The sequence below is a fragment of the Balearica regulorum genome, chromosome 27, assembly GCF_011004875.1.
Source record: "Balearica regulorum gibbericeps isolate bBalReg1 chromosome 27, bBalReg1.pri, whole genome shotgun sequence".
Taxonomy (NCBI): domain Eukaryota; kingdom Metazoa; phylum Chordata; class Aves; order Gruiformes; family Gruidae; genus Balearica; species Balearica regulorum.
The window spans coordinates 3,755,635-3,782,048 of NC_046210.1; the positions used below are offsets into that span (position 1 = coordinate 3,755,635).

At 59.6% G+C, this 26,414-nt stretch overlaps 2 protein-coding genes and 1 long non-coding RNA gene across 7 annotated transcripts in view; 2 read left to right on the forward strand and 1 right to left on the reverse strand.

The window, feature by feature from the left end:
- The first annotated feature begins 3,216 nt into the window (after positions 1-3,216).
- On the forward strand, positions 3,217-4,909 carry C27H8orf58 (chromosome 27 C8orf58 homolog). The gene is made up of 5 exons (XM_075736431.1): positions 3,217-3,867; positions 3,958-4,113; positions 4,200-4,287; positions 4,374-4,477; positions 4,568-4,909. The coding sequence occupies exons 1-5, from the start codon at positions 3,217-3,219 to the stop codon at positions 4,643-4,645; spliced, it is 1,077 nt and encodes a 358-aa protein (XP_075592546.1). The 3' UTR covers positions 4,646-4,909.
- A 412-nt stretch (positions 4,910-5,321) lies between these two features.
- LOC142598347 (uncharacterized) lies at positions 5,322-9,622 on the forward strand. 4 transcript variants are annotated; one of them, XR_012832607.1, is made up of 6 exons: positions 5,322-5,660; positions 5,858-6,449; positions 6,567-6,957; positions 8,493-8,633; positions 8,797-8,924; positions 8,996-9,622. It is a non-coding gene; the product is annotated as an uncharacterized LOC142598347 (long non-coding RNA). The 4 variants fall into 4 exon arrangements; XR_012832606.1 differs by having other exon boundaries at positions 6,542-6,957; positions 8,797-9,622; XR_012832605.1 differs by having other exon boundaries at positions 8,797-9,622.
- The window catches only part of BIN3 (bridging integrator 3), a 42,577-nt gene continuing 23,978 nt past the window's right edge, over positions 7,816-26,414 (reverse strand). For both annotated transcript variants that reach the window (XM_075736693.1, XM_075736694.1), the window contains exons 7-9: positions 18,389-18,530; positions 16,442-16,576; positions 7,816-10,930 (exon numbers count right to left, since the gene is read on the reverse strand). In XM_075736693.1, coding sequence (XP_075592808.1) covers positions 10,784-10,930; positions 16,442-16,576; positions 18,389-18,530 — 424 coding nt within the window. In that variant the 3' untranslated portion in view covers positions 7,816-10,783. The remainder of the gene's footprint in view (positions 10,931-16,441; positions 16,577-18,388; positions 18,531-26,414) is intronic.

The following is a 26,414-nucleotide window of genomic DNA, read 5'->3' on the forward strand; positions in this document are numbered from 1 at the left end:
TCCCGGGAAGGTCAGGGCTCCCCGCGGGGCCGGACTGTCCCCTCCCTGCTCCGGTCGTCCCTGGGGGGTGTCGGGGCTTTATTGCGGGCTGTTGGCCCTTTGTCCTGCAGAGGCCCAGGTGGGCTCTTATCGCTGCTCTCCACCCTCCGTGCCTGTTTGCACGGAGATGGGCTTTGCTGTTATCGGGGCTTTGCTGTTATCGGCAGCTCCCTGCTGAGCCCGGGTGATGACCAGCCCCTTCCCACGTCCCACGGCTCCCCACGTCCCCAGCTGGCTCCCCTGCCCCACTGCCCGCTCTCCTCTTGGGGTGCACTGCAGCCCCCCCACGTGTCCCCGGGCTCAGCCGAGCTCTCGCCATCGAGGTACCAAATTCCCGCAGCCCCCCAGGAGGGATCAGCCCTTCGCTGCCGGACACGCGTGGGTCTGCCCGTGCACCGGCCGGGGGGGGTCCCTCTGCCGGGGGGGGTCCCTCTGCCGGGGGGGGGGGGTCCCTCTGCCGAGGGGGGTCCCTCTGCCGGGGGGAGGGGTCCCTCTGCCAGGGGGAGGGGTCCCTCTGCCAGGGGGGGGGTCCCTCTGCCGAGGGGGGTCCCTCTGCCAGGGGGAGGGGTCCCTCTGCCGGGGGGGGGTCCCTCTGCCGAGGGGGGTCCCTCTGCCAGGGGGAGGGGTCCCTCTGCCGGGGGGGGGGTCCCTCTGCCGGGGGGGGGTCCCTCTGCCAGGGGGGGTCCCTCTGCCGGGGGGGGTCCCTCTGCCAGGGGGGGTCCCTCTGCCGGGGGGGGGGGTCCCTCTGCCAGGGGTCCCTGCCGGGTGCTGTGCAGGCAGGGGGGCGGGCAGGCTCAGCCCCCTGCCAGCCCCAGGCCTGCAGTGCTCGATGCACAGGACAGCTTTAACTGAGCATCCCCAGGCAGGGAGGGAGGGAGGGAGGGATGGGCACGGTCCTGCCGGTCTCTCCTGCCCTCGCTGCCAGCCCGGCAGCCTGCGCACGGCCTCGGCGCAGGGGAAAAAGAGGGAAAAACGCTTCTGCCTCGGGGAGGAACCGGAGGGCGTGAGCCCCCCCGGGGTAGCACAGCACGGGGGCGGGGGGCAAAGGTGCTGCCCGGGCAGGGGGCGGCCCCCCGCCCCCCCCGCCCCGCCCCGCAGCCCTGCCCCATAAAGCGGTGGAGGAGCAGGCGGCCACCCCCTCCGTCCTGCCCGGCTCCCGCTGTGCCCCGCTCGGCCCGGTGCCCCCCCTCCGCTCGGCCCGGTGCCCCCCCTCCGCTCGGCCCGGTGCCCCCCCTGCTCGGCCCGGTGCCCCCCCTGCTCGGCCCGGTGCCCCCCGCCCCTGCCCGGGGATGCTGCGCCGCCGCGGAGCCTTCAGCGTGGAGCCGCTCTGCGGCCGCGGTGAGTTGGGGACCCCCACGCAGCCCCCCTCCGCCCCCGGGGTCTGGGCTGGATTTGGGGTCACCTGGGGTCCTCAGCCTGTGAAGTTTGTGCTGGAAGGGATCCTCAGGGATCCCTGATTTGGGGTGTCTGTGCTGAAGGGGGTTTCTGGGGGTCCCTGGACCCCTAGTTTGGGCCCCCCCCCCCTGCTGGGAGGGGCCCAGGGTGCTGGCTGTGCTGGGACTTCAAACCAGGCTTTGCCTTTGAGTGTGTGTTTGGGCTGGCTGGCCTCAGCCTGCGCTGGCATCGAGCCCACCAGGTGCCCACATGCGGTGTGGGGGTCCAGTAACCCACAGCCCATCTCTGTGCGCTCCCAGGTTAGGCCATGCTGGGACCCCCCTCCAGCAGCAGAGCCTGGGAGGTACCAGGACTCGAGGGGAACCCCCAGCACACGGCAGCAGCTCCCACAGGGGAGTTCTGAACTCTCCTGGTGATGGGGACCCCCTGTGCCCCCCACCCTGGCAGGGCTCTGAGCCAGGCTGAAGCCCCCATGGTGGCGGGGGAAGCACCGTGGCCGGGAGGAAAGCAGCCCCTCGGTGTGTGGGGCCGTCCTGCGCAGCCCCAGCAACCCGTGGAAATTCGGTGTGTGGGAGCGGGGCTGCTGGCAGCCGGCTGTGCCGGGGCGGAGGGGCCGCCCCACGGCATTGCTGGGATTCATACGGCCGCTGAACAGCGGGATTGTCTGCCGGGTGCCCGTGACCTCCCGGTACCGGCTCCTGTGCCGTGTGGGTACCGGCCTCGCCAGCCCAGGAGGGATGCGTGGTGAGTGGCTCCAGCCCCCGGCTGAAGCGGTGTGGCTGCGTGGGGGCAGGAATTTGGGAGCACCGGGCATCCCTGGCCGCTGGATTCGGCCCTGAGCAGGCTTTCCCCAAAGCGGTGGGATTCATCCGGCACCCGGCTGTCTGCCGGGAGCCTGCCGGTGCCCAAATAAACCTCTTGCCTTCCTGGTTGGGGTGGGAAGGGAGCCCTTAACCACCGGCCCAGCCAGTATCGCCGATCCCAAATCCTGAAAGGAACCAGTTGGGAACCAGTCCTGTAATGAGGTGCCTCTGGATACAGGGCCCGTCGCCGGCTGGGGTGGCTATAAAAGGGAGCGCCGGGACGCGCGCCCGGCAGTCGGCTCTGGCTCTCGGCGATGTGGGGTGGCTCCCGCACCATCTGGAAGAGGAGGTTCAGCTGCTGTGAGTGCGTGGGGGGGGGCGTGAGCCTCCGAGCAGGGGCTTATCGGGGGGTCGGGCAGCTCTGCATCGCGAGTCGAGTGCCGGGAGGGTGCCAAAGCTTCGCTCCCCACCTCCCCGAGCCCTCTGCCATGGCGGGGCTGGGAAGGGAGGGGAGTGCTTGCGCAAGGAGGGCCGAGACCCCCCACCGCCACGCTGCGATCCCACCCTGAGCTGCAGGGTGATGGCGGCCACATCCCAGCCAGCGATGCCCCCACTCTGCAGGGACAAGTGTGAGGAGCTGGTGGTCCCTGGAGTCATCCCGCGGCGGGGGGAGGATGGACCCCTTGGCCCTGCTGTGTGCTGGGCTGGCCGGCACCGAGCCAGAGCGGGGTGCGGCGAGAGCGGCTGCTCGTGCAGCCCCGTCCGGGTCGAGGACCACGGGTGCTGCCCAGGCAGCTCAGCAGCACGGGGAGGGAGGATGGGGCTGGGCACGGGGGTGTTTCTGGGGAGCAGCAACAACACGCCGCCATCGTACGAGCATCCCCGACACTGGGCAGGACTGTGGGGACCCTCTGCAGAGGGGTCCTCGGGCAAGGGGGGGCCGTAACGCTGCACGGTGGCGGGGAGAGCAGCCGCGGGCATGGCTGGAGCTGCCGCGGGGTGGCTGGGGGGGTTGGGAGGGGTGGCGGGCCCACGCCCGGGTGTGCGGGGGCTGGGAGCACCCGGCCCCGTCTCTGCCCGGGGACCCCCCCATCTGACACCACCCGGCCTCCCTCGCCCCGCAGATGGTCCCTGGGAGACGGTGGAGAGCTGCGTGGTGCGCACCTCCGCCAGCGTCTACCGCCGGCTGCAGGAGAGCCCGCGGCAGCCCCCGGGGGGTATGAGTTCCTGGGTCCCCCCCCCCCAGCCACCCCTCTGCCCCGGCAGCCCTCCCGTGAGTGGGCAGCTCCTCAAGTCGGAGTCAGAGGACTCCGGGGTGGAGATGGCCAGCAACGAGCACTCGCCCTCCACCACCCTGGGCTCGGAGAGCAGCTTCTCCCTCGATGGCTTCCCACCGGAGAAGACCCCCCCCGGAGAGGAGCCAGGCACCGAGCCCCCCCGGCCACCCCGCAGCCGCTCGTCCAGCAAGAAGCTGGTGCAGGCAGTGCAGCGCAGCAGGAGGCAGCGGGCACCCGGGTGCTGCCCGCGACAGCTCGGCCGGCGCAGTGCCAGCACGGCCGACCTGCGGGCAGAGCCAGCGTGGGACCCCCGGGAGCCGGAGGAGCCCAGCGTGGAGGACCCCGAGGGAGCGGTGTGTGCCAGGGATGGGGTGGCTGCAGCTCGGAGCGGGGCGGGGGGGGCTTGGCCCCCCAGCAGCCCCTGAGCCTTCGCTCGCCCGCAGGCTGTGCCAGAGGCGGTGCTGCCCGTGCCGGGGCAGGGGCTGCGGTACCTGGAGCACGTCTGCCAGATGCTGGAGCGCCTGGCCCGGCTGCAGCAGGACAACCGGCTCCTCCGGCAGCAGGCGGCGGACGCCCGACGTACCTGCCCCGACACCATGGTGAGGGCCGGGAGGATGTGGGGTGCACGGAGGGGGTGGTGATTCTGGGGGGTCCCAGCTTACACCCTGCCTCTTCTCACCCACAGCCCACCCAGGAGGCTCCGGGGCAGGATCTGGCATTGTGGAGGGGCGAGCGGTTCCGGCCACGCTCCTGCTCAGACAGCCAGGCACCAGGTGAGTGGGGTGGGATGTGGGGATGGTGGGGCCGTGCCCGGCCAGACCCCCACACCGGCTTTGTTCCCACCCCCCCCTCCATGCAGCGCCTGACCCCGGGCCGTGCCAGAGGATGTGGGGGCACTCAGCCAGCTCCCCCAGCCTGCTGGACCCCTCCGAGACCCGGGCGGGTGTCCCAACACCGGACAAGGTAAGGGCCGGGGGGTGGCGGGGGGAGGCAGGTGGGGGTCCCGCAGGTCCCCCAGGTCCCCCCTCGCTGACGGCCGCGTCTCCCCGGCAGGACGGGCGCTGGGGCCGGATGAAGGTGCTGCTCACCCGCCTGACCCGCCGCTCGCTGCGGGGCGGCCGGTGCAGGTAGGGCCGGGGGGGGTCCCGGTCCTGCTGCTGCCCCTGGATGGAGGAACTGCGCTGCACCTATTGCATCACATGCCACAGTATGACGTCACGCCCACCCGGGGCCGGTCCCCGGCCCGGCACCCCCCCCATTTTTTCCCCCCAATAAAGCCTTTTCACTGCCAAAGAGGCGGCTCGTTGCGACGTGATGTACTGTTGCGCGGTGGCGTCACTCTTCTCAACCCGGCGTGACGTCACGCGAGGACGCGTCACGGCTACATCACTTCCGACGGTTTTTCCGCCCCTTTTATCTGCCCGGCCCCGGTCCCACGGCCCGGTTCAAGCGGCTGCCGCCCCCACCCCGGGTCCTCCCCCGAGCCCCCTCCTCGGTCAGCTCCGGGGCATCCTGGTGCGGGGGGGGTGGGGGGGTGTGTGTGGGGGGTGTAAATCTTGTCCCTCCCCCCCCAAAACCTCCCTGCTGAGCCCCCCGCTGCCCCCCGAGCTGCTGCCGCGGGTGGGTGGGGAGGTGGCGCTGGGGGGGGGGGGGTGGGGGGGGTGGGGTGTCCCCGCCGGGGAGGGGATGCATCGCGGGTGGGGGGGAGAAAGGTGGTCACCAGCCTGCCGGAGTGCCTGGGGGGGTGGAGGAGTTCTTCTTCTTCCAGCTCAGGTGAGGAGGGGCCGGGGAGGGGGGGATGCTCCGCCGCGGTGTTTTGGTGCTGATGGAGCCCCTCATCGTCTTGTCGGGTCTGTGCGGCGAAGGGCCGGGTACCGCAGGTGGGGAAGATGCTGGTGAAAGCTGCCTGCAGCCCTGGGCTCTCTCTGACCAGGTACCCCCGTTATACTCTCCATCTCCCCTCTATCCTGGCGATTTCCTACCGTGACTTGGGTTTTTTCCTTCCCAGCCGCGTATCCCATCCTGCAGCCTCTCCCGAGACCCCGGCACGGCTCCCGCCCGTGCCACCCCTGGGCAGCAGCAGGGCATCCCTGGAGCCCAGCACCCGTTCCACCTTACCGCATCCCGCCGCTCCTTCCCCGGAAAGGTGAGTGCTCGTCCTTAATGCGGGGGACGGATCTGGGCACCGAGGGTGGTACGGGGGTCTCTGTCGTGACCCCGGGGAAGGCTGGCTGTGAGCACAGCGTGATGAGGGGGTGCTGCAGGTGTTTTAGGTTTTCTGGAGCAGACTCACTCCTGGGTGGTGCCATGGGGTCTTAGGATCCTTGTTGCCCCCCTCCCCAGCAGTGAACCTCTTCCCATCACCCCTGTCCGCTCAGCTGAGATGCCCGGGGCAAGGACAGGGGCAGATGGTAAGGATGGGGATGTGTGTTCCCTCTGTGGGGTGGGCATCTGGGCAGCCCCCTCCCCTGCTGCCCTGCGCTGCCTGTGCCCTCCGGAGCGCTGAACGCTCACCTGGGCCAGACCTTAAGACACGGGGCCCTTCCCTGCTGGGTGCTCTGGCCAGGCAGTGATTTTTGGGGGGGTGGGGGGGATACTTGTGGTCAGAGAGGATCTCTCTGGTTTCTCTAAGTCTCAGGGCAGCCAGCTCTGTGTGCCCAGGACCACGTGCGTGGGGACCACTGGCGAGTGAGCCCACTCAGAGCGAGCCCCGTTGCCCTCGGGGCAGTTCTCTGCCTCCAGCCCCTTCTGGGATGCCGGGGAGATGCTACGGCAGCATCTGGCTGCCCCGCGGGTTCTACCAGCTCTGCCTGCGCCGGCTGGCCCCCTCCCCTCCCCACCTGCCCCCTCGCTGGCAGCACCCCAGCCACATCCCAGGGGCTGACCCCGAGGAGGATGCTGAGGCCGCTCTGGATGATGCTGATTCTGCTTTCAGGTGAGGAGGAAGGGAGGACTGCTCTCGGTGCAGGGGCTTATGAGGCAATGGCCCCGATGCTCCAACGATCTGGGGGTGGGGTGCCTCACCAGGTTTGTTCTCTATCGACGACTCCAGTGAGCAAATGGACTCCTGAACACCCGACAAAGCAAACTGAGGTGTGGACCCAGGCGTGCGCTGGACTGGGCAGTCCCAGTGAGGGCTAATTCACCCAGGCGTGGGGGAAAGCCCTCCGGTTTGGTGGTATGCCATCATCTCCATTTGTCCCCAAGGGGGACAGGGGCTTTGGGGAGGAAGGGGGACACCTGGGATGCTGCGATGCAGCCAGGCTCACTGCCTGTCTCTGCCTAGTTCCTGCTGGGGAGGAAAGAGGATGAAGCTGTGCCCATCGGTGGGGAACAGTCCCCATCACGGGATGGCCCCATCCTGACACTGACCCCACGGTCCTGGTGCGCACGGTGATTCGTGTGGCACAGGCTGGGCTGGACCTGAGCGGCCGCATGAAGCGGTGAGTGCCACCAGCTTGGGCATCTCTGAAGGTGGCATGGCCTCCCTCTGCTTTTTGGAGGTCTGAGTGCTGACATACTTCACTCAGTAGTGCTTCAGAAATTGGGAGCACCTCACTGCAGAGTTACTTTTCCCTTTCTGCAAGCTCTCCCTATTAATGCTGGGATCTTGTGGGTGCTGCGAGAAACCCGTAATTATCCACTTTTTACTGTGCAAGATGGAGTCGTCCTCCCCAGCCCAGCGCAGAGAGCATGCAGCGTGTGTCCCTGCCAGCGTGCAGACCCAGCCCTGGCAAAGGGCTGCTGTTCAGGAGCAGTTTTCCAGACAAGAGCAGAGTTTGCACCGCTGGGAATCCTCGGGTTAAGTTTCCATTGGGTGAAATCCCTCTCTCGAGTGCAGGGACGGCAGGAGGAGCTGACAGCACAGAGCAGGAGCTGGGCTTTGAGCAGCTCTGGGACCGCAGGGTGTAAGGATGGGTGGATACGCTGGACGGAGGAGAGGCAGGTTGCTGGGCATCAGGTGGCAGGGGAGGGCTGGCAGCCCTGCATGGGGTGACAGCGATGCGGACAAAGCCACAGGGGTGGATTTAGGAGAGCCCAGGTGGGGTTTAATCCAGGAGGCAGCGAGGAGCGCAGCACCTCTGGGCCACGGAGCAGCCGGCCAAGAGGCAGGACGTGGCCGCTGCCCACCCAGGGCACTGCAGACCCCCCTTCGGGGCTGCCACGGACCTTTGCCCGCTCGGGAGCCGGCGTGGAGTCTGCCTGGGCTCGGCTCCCCACGCGTTGCCCATGGAAGAGCGTGGCCCTCGCATGGGCTCGGCTCCTCGTGTGGCAGTTATATATAGCATCCCCGCTCCGGGTAACCGTGGCAACTGATTTTATTTTGCTTAAACCTGGCCCGGCATGTGATGCGGTTGGGAAGGAACAGCTGAGGGGAGATGAAGTTCTCCGTGCTGGGGGAGGAGGCTTGGCTGGGTCCCAGCAGCGGCTGTACGGGATTGGGGTGCGGGCTGGGCAGGGGATGCTCTTGGGCTGGGGCCTCGTTCCGTGTCCATGCAAATGGCCTTGCTGGGGACAGTCACCAGCCTTTCCGTGATCCGTCACGGCTCCGATCCCTTCCACTCCTGTCTTCACAGTCCCAAAAGGCAGTTTCATTTCTGTGGGTGCTTGGAAAGGGCTGTGTTTTGGTGATGGTGAGGTCCTGCTCTGGGTGACAGCTCCCAGCACCATCTCTTCCCACTCCCACCTGAACAGGGTGGGTTTTGGCAGGAGATGGAGGCCCCCAAGCAGTACGGGGCTGCCGCAGGCACCACCGAGCTACTGCTGGAGCCTGAAGCCCCTGGGAACCAGCCCTCATGGCCCATCCCTGCCTGGCCAGGCAGGACAGGCAGGCTGCCTGCTCCGACATCTCCCTCCACACCCTCCTGGAGTGCAGGAGAAGCTCTGCTGTGAGGCAGGCTTGGCACGGGGCAGGCACAGGTCACCTGTACCCCTCTCCCTCCCCAAAGTGGCTGTGATGGTGGCTGAACTCTTCCAGGAGATGCTGATGCAGGGTTTTGGCTACGAACCTTACAAGGCGCTCCTGGCCTTGCCGGAGGAGGAAGAGCTGCCGGAGACCAGGAACCTGGAGCCAGAAAGGGCTGCCGAAACAGCGGAGGAGGAGGCTGAGCAGACGTAGGTAGGTAGCCAGGGGGGAGCCCAGCGTCCCTGGTTCAATCCTGCTCATCCTAGGCACTCTGGGAAGAGGAGCCCTTCAGTAGGCGTAGGGATGCTGGGGGGGCTGTGGTGGAGCCTGTGCTGTTGGAGATTGTGCGATGGGCAACAAGTTGTTCTTGTTCCAGGAAACCTCCCGCCGCTGCCTCCTGCCCCAGCCCAGGTCTCCCAGCATTTTGGGTTTTTTTTTTTCTGGAGAAAGCAGAGCAGCTGGCTCCACCTGGAGAGCAAAATCCACACATGGAGATCAAGCTGGGTGAGCCAAGGTGCTGGGACGTGGGGTGCCATCTTTGCGAGCTGCCAGTCACCCCCTCTCCTCTCTTCTAGACTAATGACTGCTTAGACGAGGAACCAGCATCCACCGGATCTCCACCTGGAGACAGTGAAGTCCCCAAACGTCACGCAGCGGGGTTGTGGATGGCAGCAGGGTCCCTGCCAGCTGTTCCTGATGGGCTTGAGCTGGCTCCTACCCTGGGTATGCAGAGCCAGGGCAGCCTTAGGGATGTGCAGGGTTTGCTCTGACTGGTTGTCTGTGTTTAACGGAAACCTTTTTTGTAGGAAATCTTGCAGCCATGCATGTATCGGAGACGGGCCACAGACCGTGTTGGTGCTCGGAGCTGGACGCACAAGTGGGGCACACACGGGCTTGTTTAGGACGGAGGGACCCAAATGCGGGGGTGGTGCTCGCTGTGCCGCAGGCTGCCCGGCAGCTCGGAGTTGTCTCTGGATGCTGCTGTGCCCGTAGCGCGTCTCTTCGCTGCAGTCACCAGCTCCACCCCGTGCCAGCCCTGTAATTGCTTTCCAACCCCTTGTCCTGCGCAGCAGCGGCTCATCCCGGGACACGGGCAGCAGCAGGGAGGGCTCCTGCAGCCTCTCCATGTGCTGAAAGACACCAGCTCAGGATGGAATTCACTGTATCCGACTGTAACATTGTCTTTCTCGTGCTTTGCCGAAGCCGTTTCCTTCCTGTGTCTCTTTAGTGCTGTTTAATCTCTCTTTGCCCCTCTCCCTCCAGTCCCCTAACACCCTTCCTAAAATTGCACCTCCCCTAGTGTTGCGCTGCAGCCGGAGGTCCTGGGGGGCCGTGGCAGCCCCGGCCCACGGGGGGAGCGTCCCTGCGTGGCGGCAGTGGCTGGCAGGCGGCGGCAGAGGGCGGCAGCAGCCCGGCGCTGGACACACACCCCGGCGCTGCGCTGCCAAAAACTTTATTGGAGAGGAGCAGCAGAGCCCCTGTCCCCTGCCAGGCACTGCGGGGTGCCCACAGCCGGCTCTGCCTGTGGCTTCCCCCCCGCCCCGGCCAGGTTTTCCCTCCTGGGGTTGCTCCCGCCTGGGCTGCGTTTCCCTTTTGCATCCCCATACCCCCGGTTTTCTCGGCCCCTCTCCCCTTGAGTCTGGGCTCCCCCGTACCCCTCGGTGGGCACCCACGGCCGTGCAGGTGTGCGCCTCCCTGCACCCACTTTGTACCGTTCCTGCTTGAACCGGGGCAGAACCAGACTGCGCCACTGCTTGATGTTCTGGGTGGGACGTGCAGCCCTTTCATCACCCTCTCTGGAGGCCTCAAAAAATGGAGTTTGAATGATTTTACCCTCCCCGGGGGCGCTACTAGGCTCCTAAGGCACAAAAAGGACGGCCCAGCAGGAGTGGCACCGTCCTCCTGCCAGAAAGGGAAGGAGCCTGGGCCTGATCCAGACCTGGGGTGGATGCAGGGAGTGCTGAGGTGTGCTGGGCCAGCACGCAGCGCTGTGATGGTGCAGCCTCGGGGCCTGGGAATGCCTGGCAGCACCCAGCCTGCCTCCTGTTTTCAGCTGAGCGGGACGGCTCGCTTCCCTGCTCCGCTGCCAACCCCTATTTAAGGCGAAGCCTGGCTGCGGGGGTGCAGAGACGATCCAGACGCTGCCTATGGGAACTGCCTGGCTGGAGAGGGGAGCCCTGCTGTGCCCCCCACCCTGGCCCCAGGTAATACCTTGTCCTGGCAGGAGGGCAGAGCCACAGGGCAAAGGGAGCAGCCAGCAGCTAAAGCCCCTGAGTCCATCCCCAGGAGGGAGGAGATGGGGAGCAGCCCGGCTGTGGGAGGGGGGTACCATCCCCAGCCCCTTCCCCATCACCGGCATCTGCTCAGTCATCGGCCACGATGGACAAAGCCCGCAGCTCGCTCAGCTTGGCATCGTTCTCCCGTTCCCGCTGCTCATCGCTCAAGCCAGGCCGGTCGATCTGTGCAGTAAGGTCCCCGAAGATCTTGTGCATCTCTGTGTAGTAGACAACCTGGGGGGGGGGGGCAAAAGATGGGGGTGAGTGGGGCAGGAGCCTGGGGGGTCTCCTCCCCAGCCCGCCGTGGGAACCAAGAGGTGCGGCGCTGCCCGAGCCAGCCCCTCGCCTTAGCATTTCTGTTTCTAAAATAGCTTCCTCCCATGTGTTAATACCACCCCCTTAGATTATTACAACTCAACACATTTTAATAACACCCTGCCCTTCTCTGCTCGCTTCCCATCTGGGGAGCTGCACGCACGGGGCTACCGCCGGCACCCGGCGCCGCCGTACAGCCGCCAGCCCCGTGCCGCAGCCGGGCTGGCCCCTGCCTGTCACCGGTGTCACTGGCAGCGGGACGAGCCGCCTGCCCACGCTGCCCGGCTCTGCAACAGGTCTCTGCTCTCCGGGCAGGGGCACGGCAAACGTGGCGAGCATCGCGCCTGGCAGCGCCATACTCTGCATGAAGCAGGGGGAGGGGTGTTTTAATAATGTGCTAATTAGCACCGCCAATTAACTCCGGCAGCGAGCAGCGCTTCCCAGAGTGGAAGCCAGTGGGTCAGCACAGGCAGATGGCACCGGGCTGCCTGCTCGGGCGCGGGCCCTTGCCGAAGGAGAGCCGTGGTGCCCGGCGGGTGCTGGCAGCGAGCCCTGCCTGCGGGAGCACCCGGTGCTGCAGGCAGGGTGGCAGAGTCGGGCCCCCGGCTCGGAGGGCTGCTGTGCCCCGCAGGGAGGAGGGCAATGGGGACGTCTGGCCTGGGCATCCCTCCAGCTCTGGTGGGGACAGCCGGGGAAGCGTTGCCCCCCCCAGGCCAGACATTGCCCCCATTTTGCAGAGAGGCACAGGCGAGGCTTGGTGGGCACCTGGGGCCGGCCCCAGCATCTCCAGCAGCCCCGGTGCGGAGACACGCACAGTCTCCATGGAGACCGGCTCCCCTAATCTCGTTCAAAATGATGCTGCTTTTGGGCAGGGCCAAGGGGAGATGCTGGGGACCCACACGCCTTTGCCAGCAGCCTGCATCCCCCTCCACCCCCCCAGTCTGTCCGTACCAGGGTGCAGCAGGGGCTGCTCTGGGGCTGGGTCTCCCCACGCAGCAGGCGCTGAGTGATTCAGCATCAATGCTCATTTACACAGTGACTAATGAATCCCGCTCCACGGCAGCAGGGCCGAGCCGACAGGCGTGCGGGTAAGGGACACACACACCCCCCCACACACACACACCCCCCCCCCGCCATTGAGGCCCCCTCCACCAAACCACAGTCCCACAGCCGCGTCACCCCAGTGCATCCTGCCCACTGGCTGCAGCCCCAGTCCCACACAAGCAAGAGATGCTGCTCCAAGCTGAGTGTGCCGAAAACACCCGCCACCACCATAATAAAATCCCTTGGCAATGTCACAGGTGACACAGAGCCCGGATGGACAGTGCAGTGCTCTGGAGCAGCCCCCTCTATGTCCCTCGTCCCCAGCCCGGCATCTGATGGGCTCAGTTCATTCACATATGGCCAAGCGGTGCTGCCAATTCCGACACAGAAAAGGCGCCGGCACGTTGAAACGAATCTGCCCGGGATGGCAGGGCCAGAGGCAGCTGCGTGCAGCCGGGGTGGGGGGAGCCACTGCCTCCCGAGGATTGCCACCCCTGAGCCCCGGGCATGCCAGCATCCACTTCGTATTGACCGGGCAAAGCAGAGCAAACATTTTGGCCGCTGCCCCCCCCACCGCCCACGTGCTGCAGCCATCGAGCCCTTCCTGCAGGAGACGCCGGGTCCCTGGGGCCCAGCGGGTCTCCTCAGGGATGCTCTTCTCCCCCAGTAGGACCCAGTGCCTAACCAGTAGGCAGACATCCAAGGCGCTGGCGTGCATTGCCATCCGAGTCCCCTGTGCTTTATCAACGAGATCCCACAGGCGTTGATCCCCCCGATGCTTTTCTCCCATTGAAATATGGGTGAAAACCATCTCTGCCTCTATGTGTGGGGGGGGGGGTCCCTGCACCAGGGTGGGTGCTGGGGAGGGGGATGCAGCCCAGACCGATGGGCATTGACAGTCCCAGCAGCAGGGGGGGGACCTGCCCCACCGCAGGCAGTTTGCCCCACGGTCGCCGTCACGGTACCTGCTGCCTGCAGCCCCGCGCCTGCCTGCAGCTCAGTACTTTTCCAGCTATGGATACCATATGCTCCGTCCCCATCCCATCAAATCCCATCTCCAACTTGCCTTTGAGACCGAGCCAACGGCCCCGAGTCCACCTGTCTTGAACTAATTCTGTTTCGGGACACCGTGTTCTCCTGATTTTCTATAGATCGCGTTTACAATGCCACAGCCAGGCAGCAGCGGTTCGTGTTTATATCAGCCCTACACAAAACAAAAGCCCGGGTTTGCTGCCAGGGCCGGACTGCGGCAGCTCACCCCAGCCCACAACGCTGCCCCACAGACAGTCCTGCCTCGCAAGCCCCATCTTTTTCCTCCATTTCATTAAAAAACCCAGAGGAATATCATGTTTTCTAGCTTGCAAATAAAGTGCAAGGCGGGAAGGAAGTGTTGCTCGTGCGCTCACACCAGCGACGGAGCTCTAAATCTCCCCCCCCCCGCCCCTTTCATCTTCATGTGGCCACTTCAAAGTCCCCAGCCAGGGAAATATTTGTCTCCGTTGGCTTGGCCCGGGCACGTGGGTGGACAGAAGTATTTGGTGTTGAATGTTACAGCCCCTGCGAGCTCAGGGCATGTCACGCCGTCAGGAGACACCCAGCACCGGGGCCCGCGGCCAAGCTGTGCCATGGGAACCCAGCTGCCTGGTGAGAAGGTCTTGGGGTGGGGGGGGGTCTTGTTGGGTCAAAGCCATAAAGCTGCTCCTGCAGAGCTGGGTTGAAGCGGGGTCCTGCCCTCTGCCATGGCACAGCTCGTTCCCAGCAAGGCAGCCAGTCCGTTCGCAGCACATCATCGCGCTGGCCGGTGCCACTTGTCACACACTTGTCTCACACTAACCTGTTGCTTTCTCCAGGGCCAAAAAAAAAAAAAAAAAACCTAGACGGTTTTTACACCTGGGGACACCTTTGAATGGTGGGTTTGACCCGGGGACAAGCAACCCCAGAATCATGGCCCCCAGCACGGTGCCAGCCTCTGCGGCCGAGGGCAGAGGCGACCCCAGCCTCCTTTCCTTGAGGGATGCACACTTGAGCCCCATGGGTCAATCATCGCTCCTAGTGGTACCCACAGAAGAGGTTGAAAATAGAAATTCCACTGGGTAACACGAAACCCTCGAGATGCTCAATAAGCTCAATGAGCCATGGAGGGAGAGAGAAGCTGGGAAGCAGCAGCAGGATGAATGGGGCTGGCCCGGGGCGGCAGCACCGCCTGTATTCACATGCCTCCTGTCGCAGCTCACACCTGGGATGTTGGGATAGGGATAGGGATGCTCCCGGCCTCACCGTGGCAGCCCCTCCGGCTGCCCTCCCCTGCCCAGGTCCCTACAGGTGAGCAGCCACTGTGGTGAGTCAGGGCTCTCGGGTGCTATTCCTGGCTCACCACTGACTCATTAAGTTACCTTGGGCAAGTCACTTCCCTTTTCTTTTTTATTTCAGCCACCTGCGATGGGGGAAACACTGTGCAGCTGCCAGGTAAGAGCTCCTGACCAGGGGGCAGGGGTGGGGGGAATGGCCTAAGCCCAACCTTGGCACAAACAAGTCATCAGGGGAGCACCGAGCTCTCCTCCCGGCAGCAGAGATGCCGTCGTGCCGGTGCGTCCCTCCCTGCGGGGGGGGTGGAAGGATGCAGCTAGCGCTGGGCAAGAGGGATGCGGCTCCCATCTAGGTCGGCAGGGAGGGCGGGGTGGGACACGCTTTAGCATCCATCCGGGACCAGCTTTAGTCTAGCCTACGGGAGATGCATCAGCTTTGTTATGACGCTGCCTTTTGGGTATTAAAAGTGAGCTTTTGCTTGCCTTTCCTAACAAAAATCCTCACCTGAAGAGAGGCAGGGCAGACGGCCAAGAAACAAAATAGAGGATTCCCAAGAAAGAAGAGGGGATGAATGGAGAGTCTTGGCAACGGCACCCTGCCGCTCCCTGCTCGCACCTCCCGGTGCCCCCAGCGCATCGCTCCCCCCCGAGCTCCCAACGAGCCGAGGCAGGAGCCAGCTGGCAGCCAGGAGCCAGCACGAGCAGAGCGAGGGCCATTGTGGCCAAGGACAGAGGGGCAAAGCTGCTCTCTAAGGAAACTGCCAGCGGATCACAAACACCCAGACGGGGCCAGCGGCATTCGGGTTTCAAGGTCTCATCCAAATGACCCACCCACAGCGAGTGGCCGGAGAGGGTTTGCAGGGGGGGAAGGGCCAGCGAGACTTTGCGGTGGCTCCAGGGAGTCTGGTTATTTCGACTGCGATGGCTGGAACAGGGAGCCCCGCGTGCCCGATTGCTAAGGGAACAGCAAGAACAGCATCCCCAGCACCCACCCAGGCGGCGGCAGGGTGCATCGGCACCATCTGGTAGGTGAATCAGCCTGCAGACAACTTGCTGGCAGCTCTGCGGAGAGGGCCCCCCCCCCGCCCAAGTCGGAGGTGAGATGAAACACGTGCTCTTTGCACCTCCTTGCAGTCACCCCGCCGCACCTGTGTCACTGCAGCAGCTCCCTTCCAAAAAATACCGTAGGAAAACGCCCGTGCACGTGGTTTCGCCCACCTCCTGGCGCTGGACCACCCCGTGATCCAGGGCACGACGTACGCCCAAGATGCCAGAAGTTCAAAGCTAGATTAGATCCTGGTAATGTTCCTCTCCAGCCTTAAAAAAAGGGCTAGAGGAGAAGGAAGATGGAGGAGGAGCGACAGCAAGTCACAGAAGGAAGCTGGAGGATGGAAATTAAAGCAGGCTGTGGTTTATTTAGGCCACCCCTTGCTGCAAATCCTTGGTGTGGAGATTACGCAGCAGCCTCCTCTTTCCCTGCCAGCACATGCCGGCTCTGGTTACCAAGAGCCAGAAGAGACCCTTAAGATGAGCCACGAGCATCTCATAATCTCAAAAAAGATCCAACCCCGAGCTCAGGACTACAAATGCAAAGAGACGACGTACCTGGATGAATAAAGCCATCAAATGCCTGCAGCTAATGTATAACCAGGGCTCGAACTGCGTTACACAGACAATCTCATGGGCCGGGACATCATACACACACCAGCAGTGTCCCTGATACGAGGCAGATCCATATAAACCAGCGAAAACTCACCTCCAGCTGTCCTTTCTACGCAGCATCACCGCAGGTACAGGCAGATGCCAACCTGCCCTTCTGCCAGCACAAGGTCCAACGGTTACCTGCCCAGTGTCCCGCCTGTCCCACCACTGCTCCCCGTGCCCTCTCACCGCTCAGTATGGAGGTTCCTGGAGGTAACGGCATTTGGGCAAAGGTTTGCTGCGTGTTACCAGTGTATAACACTCATCTCGAGAAGGTACCTTGCTCTAAGAGCAAGTCACACCCAGGCGGGACCCCCGACGCTCTGCAGTGAGGATGCCCACCGAAGGGACACCTGGCAGACAGGGGACAGCATCTCACCTGCGCCCGGACCAGTGACTCAAAGCTGGGTTTGAAGTAATCGATGCGGCTGCTATAAAACTTCGGCATTTCCTCCAGGAGCTGCTTGTTTTTGGCTTCAAAGTCCTCCTTCACTGGCCTCAGCTCTTCACGGGCCTGGGAAAGGAGAGAGGATGGGGAGTCAGACACCTGGGAAAATGCCCTTCCCTTGGGCAGACCCGCACAGAGGCCACCCCAGGCCAGCAGACTGCTGTGCTTTGACCCAAGGACAACTGGTGACGGGTTAATGGAGCCTGGTGGGACCCATAGACCATCCGATGGAGCCTGGTAGGACCCAAGCGACCAGCTAACAGAACTTGGTGGGACCCAAGCTCTGACCCTGGACCATGGGGAAAGCCATGGGACATCTAGAGAGGCTGCTGGAGAGATCACGAGCCAGCCGGTTTTCTCCCCTTCAGAACAGGAACAAAAACCAGCCCCAAAGCTCAGCCAGGCTGGAGAACGTCCCCATCTATGTCTGTGTCCCCTCGCCCTGCGATTCCCAAGAGCATCGCCAGAGGATCCTGCCCCCACTGTCTTTTTCGCCCATGACCTTCAGCTCAGCGCGTCCAACTGGCTTCTTTAAACAGAAGCGTGGGGAGAAAGGGAAATGTCTCTGAGATGGTGTGGAAAAGGGCAGGAGGGGGTGGGCTGTGAAATATTAGACCGGTTCAAGTCTGCCACTTAATCCCGGTGCCATTCCGACGGGAGGGGATGCGGGAGAAAGCCGGCGAGCCCAGCCCAGCCGCGGCGCCGGTCCTGCTCCCTGTGACAGCACGCCGGAGGGATGGCACGGACAAAGCCTTAAATCATATCAGGCTTAAGTAGGTCTGAGAGGAAAACGAGCAAATTCATCGTCTGCCATGAAACAAGGAGCGTTTCGACTCCCGGGGTGGAGTTCACGTGGGACACCAAACAGCAGAAGACTTTGAGCAAACAGCTCTGAAGGGAAGATGCAAATTCGCAGCTCAATAAAAATACCTGGATGAGATTACGGTATTTTCCATCAAATCTGTGGACCTCTCAGATGCCCCAGGTTCAGGATTGCTTAAGGCTCCTGCAGGCATTTAAGCTCACGCAGTGGTTAGTTAAGATCTTTTTTTTGGGGGGAGGGGATTAGATCCCCCAGAAGTTCATTAAGGGAAAAAAAAACCCCTCAAATAACTAAAACCTGCTTAATCACAAGGACAAAAGCATTCACATTTTTCCAGCCACAGCTTTAGTCACTGAGGCTAAGCAAAAAGTAAGCTGCTTACTATTAAATCGGAGGTCTCTTTTGTTAAGGCTGATAGGGCTATTCTTTAACACAAAACTTAATTTTTGCGGGGAAAGTCATCAGAAAATACATGTTCTTTGACGCCAAGAAAGTCAAGTGTTCCTTCGAGGATCAAGCAACGTTCTGCAGGAGCGACAGATTTGGGGAGAAATGCTGGTGTAGATTTAATTAAAAAAGAATAAAATCATGATTTCGCTAAAATTTGGGAGAGAGAAAAAAATCTGGCAAAGCTTCCTGTTAACCAATTACAGCAATTTTCCAAGACGAATTTTTGCAACAGGTGGCAAACATAAAGCCTCAAAACGCTCTGATCTTCCCCTCTTCACATCCAGCTGCCTGCTCAGACGCGGAGGTCGGGGGAAACCCCCCGTCCACGAACTTCAGCGCTGGCCGCTCCTCCGAGCATCCCAGGCCCCCGTGGCTTTTATTCCCTTTTATTTTGGAAAACTGGCTCTTTCCCTTCACTGAGCGCTCTAATTCGCATTTCTGTTACCAAGCGCCCTACGTGGCAATTTGACATCAACAAAAGACATCCTTCCAAAACGTTCTGTTTGACGGGGGCTTGGCGCGGATGCCAAACGCCAAGAGAAAAGCTCTTCCCGAGTTTTCCCGGTGACCCTGCTTGGGTTCTGGGTCCGTGAGCATCTCGGTACCTGGTGTAGCTTGGCGAGGACGGGGCCGGTCCTCTCCTTCTCCTCGTATTTCTCCACCTTGGACTGCAGGCGCTTGTAGTCCTGCAGCGTTTGCTCCCGTCTCTTCACTGCCATGTTCAGGCTGGGGAAGACACTGCTGAACCTGGTAAAAGGATGGGAAGGGTTTTTTTGGGGGGGGAATATTTAGTCGGATGTAACATCCAAGACAATCCCCCCAGCCAAAAGCCCCCAAATGATTCAAGATTCAGACCAAAAATAGCCACAGGTTTAAACAAAGCCCGTTCCAAACACAAAAGCTTTCATTGCAATCTTCCAGGAGACTGGAAGAAAGGATTAAGTTTATATATAAAGATTTGCAAAGCCTTGCCAGGGTGCGGTGTTTGAGAGGAGAGCTAGAAGCACATGCTTGGGGTTTTTTTTTGTGAAGGTCAATTCATGTGTTCAAGGGTGTGTTTTTAAATGATAATAATAAAAATCGAGCCAATTTTGCAAAGCCTGGTAAAAGTACTTTGAAGGTCCCAACCTGCTTCTGAGTTCTCCTGCCAGCCCTTATGCTTTTGCCATTAGGTCTTTATTTTTAACAGTTTTCCCTCTCTCTTCCAGCTGCTGTATTTGAGAACATGGAGAGCTGCCTTATCTGGGACGGGGGAACGGAAGCTGCTGCAGAAAACAAAGCTGTTAACTCCACCGAGCAAACCAAAGAGAGAAAAATAAACAAATTTTCCCCCAAATATAATTAGCTAATGTGGTATTTCCCCAATTACATGTTTGGAAAGGGAATGAGCAGGGAGAAGAGTTGGATCAAAAGTCCAGGAAAAATAAATAGGAAGCGCAAAATAACTATTAACTGCAGCAACTTTTGCTTTTTCGGGTAATTTCTGGGGTTGCAAACCCCAGCCTGCCGTACAGCAAGGCTTGCCCAGCTGAAGAGGAGCTCTGTACCCCACACAGAAGGATTAACAGCAGCCAACAATTAGCCAGGCTACGGGAAGATTCATATTATTAAAATGTGTTACAAATTGAGGAAACATGAACATCTGACGGCGAAGACAAGAGAGAATATTTTTGAATGCGACAGAAGAGGAAAAGCCAGAAACTGGAGCATTGTTCTTGTCTCCCAAATTTCAGTAAATCAAATTATACTGATGGGGATTGCGCTGGTGCTGGGCTATGGGTTCGTACGAAACAGGTCACGCTACCTCTGGCTATATTAATTTACTCTCCACAAACTATAGGGTCATTTTGGGGAGGGGGCAAGGCCAGGAACCGGTGGTGAAAAAATGTGTCTGAACAGCCTGGTGATGATTTTCACTTCTGTGAGGCAAGCAAACAGCTTTCTGATCTCCTTAAATTGAAAAAAAAACCCAAAACCAACCCCAACCAACTATAATCCAGGCTGGGGGACACATCAGCAAAACGAAAAACACAAATCTCACTTTACGGCTGTAATTTGCTCTGGATGTAATCAGACGCAGGGCTAAGACAGAGGCATTCGGGTTCAAACAAAACCACGGGCATTTGCAGCCCTGCACAGCCACTCCATCCCCTATTAAAATCTCATTTTCTGACGCCGTGCTCACCCCGGAGGGTGCTAATGTGCCGGACTGGCGGGTGCAGAGGCGAAGCTTTTGTCCCTCAGCTTTCCCACTTTGCAAAGGGCAAGTGCCAGAAGCGAGGGGGAAGGGGAAACATTTGTGTTCAAGCATTTATGTTCAAGCATTTACGTGTGTTCAAGCATCCTTCACTGAGACGGTGAACCGGGGTTGTGTTCTCCCAGTCCCGCCGGCCGAGGACAACCAGGGCCGGTCCGTGCAGAGCCGGCAATGCTCTCACACGCTCCCCCGATGATATTCTCCTCCTGACCCAGACTATTGCAAGAGACTATTGCAGCTGGGACCGCGGCATGAGGAGCGACCTGCAAAAGTCATCAGGGAGCTCGCCCAGCGTCACCCTGCCGCCCAGCTGCCCGCCCGCGGATCAGATGCTGCTGCCCTGACATTGCTTTTTATGGTCACCTTCGCATACGGCTCCCCATTATATTTAAATGCCGCGCTGGCTTACGGTTCCTGGCTGTGCCGGGCTCCAAGCACGGACTTACCATCTCCTGGGCTATGGGCCGCTGCTAAAATACCTCCTCCCTCTACATAAGGTCCAAAAATATGCCGTGAGAGGGCTGGGGAAATAGGGACGGGCTGTAAGGACTGCACGGAGGAAGGGAAGGGGGTACCCAGGTTGGGAGGTCTCCTCGGTATAAAAGCACAGACCTTCTTTGCTACGGCGCACACTTAATGTCAGCAGCTTGAGGTTGTGGCTTCTGCAGAAATTTTTCCCAATTATTAATGAGTTGGCAATGGAAAGGAAGGATCCCGTCAGGCCAGAGGCTCTCGGCTTTATTTTTGTGTTAAATCCCCGCTGGGGGCAGGTTTGGTAACGGCACACCACCTCTCACCTCTCTGCATCGCACCCAAAAGCAGGGCAGGAGCAAGTTGCAGCCCACTAAGGACTACGGGGGTGAACCGAGCTGCTCCTCCGCAATGTGCCTCCGGGCCCAGGAAACATCGGAGGAGATGGCCTGGGGCTGGGAAATCCTCCCTTCCCCGGTCTGTGCACCAAACGCTGAGCCGTGGCCATCCCCTCCGGGGCTGCCAAGCCACCAGCGTGGTCTGGATGTGGCCATCACTGCCCACGCATCCATCAACTCTTGGAAACCGCTTATCAGGAAGATGCCTCAAAAACGCTAAGCCTTGCATTCGTACCCAACGCTAGCTTCTAAATGGCGTTTTTCTGATGGCTCAGCTTTTGAGCCCTTTCTCTCGCACGCTCTCCCATGCTCGGCACTTCCACGGTGCTCGTACATTAAAAGAGCCACGAGACACCAGAGAATTAGCACGCAGCCATTTACATCTTACAAACTCGCTACCGCAGGGGAAAAGCGAACCCTTTAGCTCAGAAACGCGGCGAGTGAGAACGCAGAAGACGATCAGCGACACAGTTTCCATTTACTTTGAAGTTAAATCTGGTTTTAAAAATGAAAAAGGCTTGATTTTTTTTCCCCCCCTTTCTTATTCCTACTATCAACTCGGTGCAATTTTGCAGCCCGTAATGGAAGGACACTGCACTCTGGCAGTGCTTTAAAAAAATATCTACAGCGCTGGATCTGAAGAGGCTGTTACCGTGTAGGCACAGCAACTACTGTCTCACAAGGACTTTTAATGCATAGATAATATGCTGTATTTTAGAGGGGGGAGCAGCTCAGCTCCACAAGCTGCCATTAATAAAAAGCTCCCTGGCTCCAACACACCTTCCCACGGGCGCCCCAGGCTCCAGCCTGGGTGCTGGAAACATCAGCATTAAGTGACGGGTTGCTGAGGGATGCGCGCAGGGGGCTCAAAACGCGCTCCCCCCGCCCCTCCAGAGATGCTCGAGGGCTTTTAAGGGCTGTGAGCAGCAAAGTTGAAACCCACTTGAGTTTTTCCTCAGCAGCCGCAGCCCAGCAGCGAAGCGGTGTGGGGATTTCCAAGCTGCTTGCAAACTCCACGTGGCAGCTGAGGTTGTCTCGGTGCGGTGGTCCTTCACTGCCGGCACCAGCAGGAAGGACCAGGCCAGCCGTGGTTCCTCCAGACCCAGCCAGCGTGCCGACCGAGCTCTCCTTGTGCCGACCAAGCTCTCCCGGTGCTGATTGACCTCTCCCCGTGAGTCACCTGGTTTAATTTTCACGCAGGATTAGCTCAGCTCAAGCAGGGAAGGATGCTCCTTCCTTGGACTGATCTGGATTGAGGCGAAGCTGCCTCCAGCTCCTGAAGGAATTACTCCAAATGAACTCCCTGTCAACCCAGCAGCTCTGAAATTCCCCTGGAGCTGAGAGAGGAGTGGGTTTCTTGCCCATGTTGAAGTCCTGCCCGGGGTTTTTCTCCCCTTGTGTACAGAAATAGGATCTCAAGCCAAGTGCCAGGAGTGGTAAACACCCATGAAGGGTGATAGGGAGATACGGGCTCCCGCCACTGCCAAGTTATTCTGATGACTTAATAAATTGCTGCATTTCACAAGTCACCCCAGTGTCTTCACAAATATCTCATGCATGTTATTTACAAATGCTCCTCGTGGAAAGCCTGGCAGAAAGGCAGTCTACAAACCCTCCAAAAGCCCCTGCCATCCACAAACACATCCCTCAGGTCTCCCAAGCCCTGCAAGAACAACCCTACGAGGATCTCAAATCTTTTCCAAAGCTTTTGGCTGAGCATTGCAAACCATCCCGGCAGCAGCGGTGCCAAGAGAGAAAGGACAAGGACCATCACTAGTGCCAGGGGTGGTGAGCAACATCCAAACAGCATCCGCCGCTCTGGAAATGAAGTTAAAACAACTAAGCCCAGAAGAAAAGGCTGCATTTTAGCAGGACCACGGAAGCCTCACAAGCAAACCCTGGTCATTTCACCCATCCGTTCCCCCCACCCATGGAGCAAGGGCAACGATTCCTCCTGCTGCAAAGTGCTCCGAGAGGCACAGATGAAAAGCCCTGCAGTAGATGTGGGTATTTATTGATAAGCCCAGCACCATCCTCCTCTGTACGCTCCACCCCGACCCTGCTTTTGTAGGGGATGAGGGTCTGACAGCCGTAACCCACTCACAAATTCCCCAAGACCGCTCTCTGTTACTCGATACTTTCTTTTTTAATGCAAAGCAAAGCAAAGCTGACTTAAGGAAAATTTGGTGGGTACAGTGCTAAAAGCACAGAGCAGGAGTGAAGGTAAAACAGCAGCACAGGGCATTAAAGCCCCTGCCATGAAAGCAGCTTGCAGAATAAGCCGCCGTTGTTCCCTGTCACTTTTTAGGCAAGGCTGCTGAGAGGGGATTATAGTACAGGCGGCTTAAGAGGAGCAGGTGAGGGGAGATACGCAGGGATAACTAAAAGAAAATACAAATTACTGTCTCCCCACTGCTGGGGGGGAGAGGGGGAACATACCGGTGAACTCCTCTTAGGATGACAGTTTAGCCTTGGAAAAAAAAAAAAAAAGTCATCCGATTCTCTGAATTATAAATCATGTTGCCACTTCGTCTCCACACCAGCTTCCCATCAGCTTCCCGTAATTAAAGGACAGGGCTGGAGAGACACTGCCACGGAAGATAAAAAGTGCCGTCAGGATTCCCGTCGCTGCCGGATTCGTTCGTTAGTCAGCCCAGCTGACAAGTCTGGTGCTTCAATATTGAAAACTTCTCTCTCTCTGACGGGAGGCTGCTGGCGAGCCCAGCTTTGCGGGGATGCTCGAGGAGTGGGACCATCCCATCACCTCCCTGCCCGCAGGTCCCTGAACCACCCGTCTCCTCCTCTCCCTCTCCACCCCGATGCTCGTCCCAATGTTCTCCCTGTGGTCTCTGGCAAGCAGCCTCCTCCAGCCCCACATTTTTAGTGTCAGCAATACGAAAGAGGTGCTGGGGCTTTGGCGCGGGGAAAAATAATGGTAAAACCTTTATTTCTCCCCCTTTGCAAGCGTCTCAAGCGCTCCCTGTGAGCTGGACTAGGCCAGCATGCATGTGCGCTCTTTCCTATAGCGTTATTTAGGGGTAACGGCTTGGAAAATGAAAGCTAAAGGAAGCGGGGCAGGGTCTACGGCTGGCACCAGACAGGGGAAAAAGGAGTAACAGAGCTGGGAAGCGTGAGATGCGAAAGAAAGCAAGGGTGGATGAGACAAGGAGGAAGTTTGGAGAGGCACAAGGATGGCTCAGCGTGAGGCCGAAGCATCTGGGCTATGTTCGGGGATGCCTGCCATTCCTCAGCCCGTGCCCACACGTCCGTCGTGGGCCCGTCCACCCACCAGGAAGGGGGAAATTAAAACCAGCCCTTCCGACTAGAGCGAAAAGGAACAGAAATGAAGATGACGGTACAAAAAAGCAGCGAGCTGGGGGATTAGGCTGAGAGCCCCGCGCGGCGGGAGGGGGCCAGGCAGCCATGTGGCTAGCTTTGTGCATGAAATCCTCATTAGGGGCTCGTTAAGGACATGAAAGCGGCTTTTCCTGCTTCCGGTACCCGGCACCCCTGGGGCTGCTCGAGGCCGGTTATCTGCTTCGGCTGCCGGAGAGGAAAGGCAGCTCGAGGGTTCACGTTAATGGCAGGGTTATGGGAAGAAGACGATGCCAAGCACCGGTTGCTATCGCTGGCAGATATTTCCTGACATACAGCCCTAATTGAATTTATACATCAATCTGCTGTGAACCGCTCCTGGATTGCGCCCCTGGGACCTCCTGCTGTGCTGACACCCAGCCCCGGCTGATGGCACCCAGGCGGCGGCACCCGTTGTGACGCCCCTGCCCAGCTTCGGCTGCAGGAGCAGGACCACGCTCCGAGCCCAGGGGATGGTCCCTGATGCTCAGGGAGGTTCAGACAGCTAGAGTCTGTTAACTCGAGACCCTGCGGCAATGAAAATCAGCTCCGAACGTGAAAGGCACTCAAAGCCATGGATCTCCGAACCACCTGGCTTATTTAAGCTGCTTCCTTCCTTAAATACTGACACACAATCTGTAATACCGAGCTGACAGTCCACCGTCTATCACCAATACACCTTGCTGCTCAGCCAAGCCAGAGCGAAGAACTGGAAGAGTGAAGTAAAAACCAGCTGTTTTTCCTCCTCCCTTGCCCCAAATCCACTGATCTGGCGTGCAATTTATGCAGACATCTCCCAAAGAGGAGAGCAGATCCCTCCCGACCTTTCCCAGCCACCCCAGCTTCTTGCCCAACCCACACACTGAAATATGGAATATTCTCACTAGGGCTTTGCTCTTTCCCTAAAGTTAAATGAGTGATTCCCAGCCAAGGGTTTCTTGGGGCTCAAAAAGCAAAACTCTGAATAACCCTACGTCCCCAGAAGCAGAAGGATTTAAACAATACAAGCCTTCACCCCCCCTCTAAATCTACTATCGCTTTCTTCTACGTGGTTTAACAAATTCTCCAGTATTTGTCTGAAACCTACAACCCTGGACAACTGAATGGAGATTTTGCTGCACATGTGCCTCCGATTACAATATATTACCACTAATGATAATTGCCTGGATTATACTTATCTGTTTCTTTGGCTAATAAACTATAAAAGACCACCAGTGAAGATGTAATAAAGTGCAGCTGTTGTAGCAAAAAGCCTTTTTCTAGGTCAGAGCAAGTTTGGGAGAGGCTGGGGAGGACTGTCTCTGCGAGGGGAAGCAGTACCTAACTGGAAATAAGAAGAGTTCCTCAAGGCAGCTTTCATTAATCTGAAACTTTTATCCTAGAAGTGTTGCTGGGGTTTATCTGCCAGCAGGACAAGGGGAGGTGCAAGCTCTGCATTTCTCTCCTGCATCTCATTAGCCTCAAAATGGACCCTTGGGCTCCTCAGAAATGTTCCTGGCTGCACGGCTCGGCCATGCACGTACCGACGCTCGAGGAGAGGCAGAAAGAGGGAACGAAAGGAACATTTTTATTTCTTTTTTTGCTCGGCGTGGAGATGCAGCCTCTCTGAGCATGAAACATAAGCTGTTTAAGAGCACACAGCAACTGTTTGCAGGTGCCAAAGGGCAGGAAGGGGGGAAAAAAAATACCATATTCGAGTCCAATGGAAATTTAGGAAGTTTGAGAGAACTGCCAAGGCTGGAAAGAAGCCAGGACGCTGAAGTAAACACTCTTAATGTTTAACTAAGGACTGGACTGATAACCAGCGAGTTGAGCATTACACCTCGTGAGATGCGCTCCCTCCTTGAGCCAAGAAGAAACAAACCAACTGCCCCCGTGTCCTGCAAAACTCCACTATTTCCCCAATATTTCCCTATGGCAGGAATAATAAACACAATGAGATCTCACAGAGCTGCCTCAAACCCAAAGCAGGAGGAACGGGGTCTTTCTCCTTCTGTTTGTGCTACGGCATCCCGAGCCAAACGCTGCACAAACAGAGAAGACAACATCAGCGATGTGGAAATGGCTTTATTGGCTTGAATTAACGGCCCCATGCACTGCCCAGGGTTTAAAACACAAGGCGAGGTTTGCAGGGAAAGGTATTATCTTTCA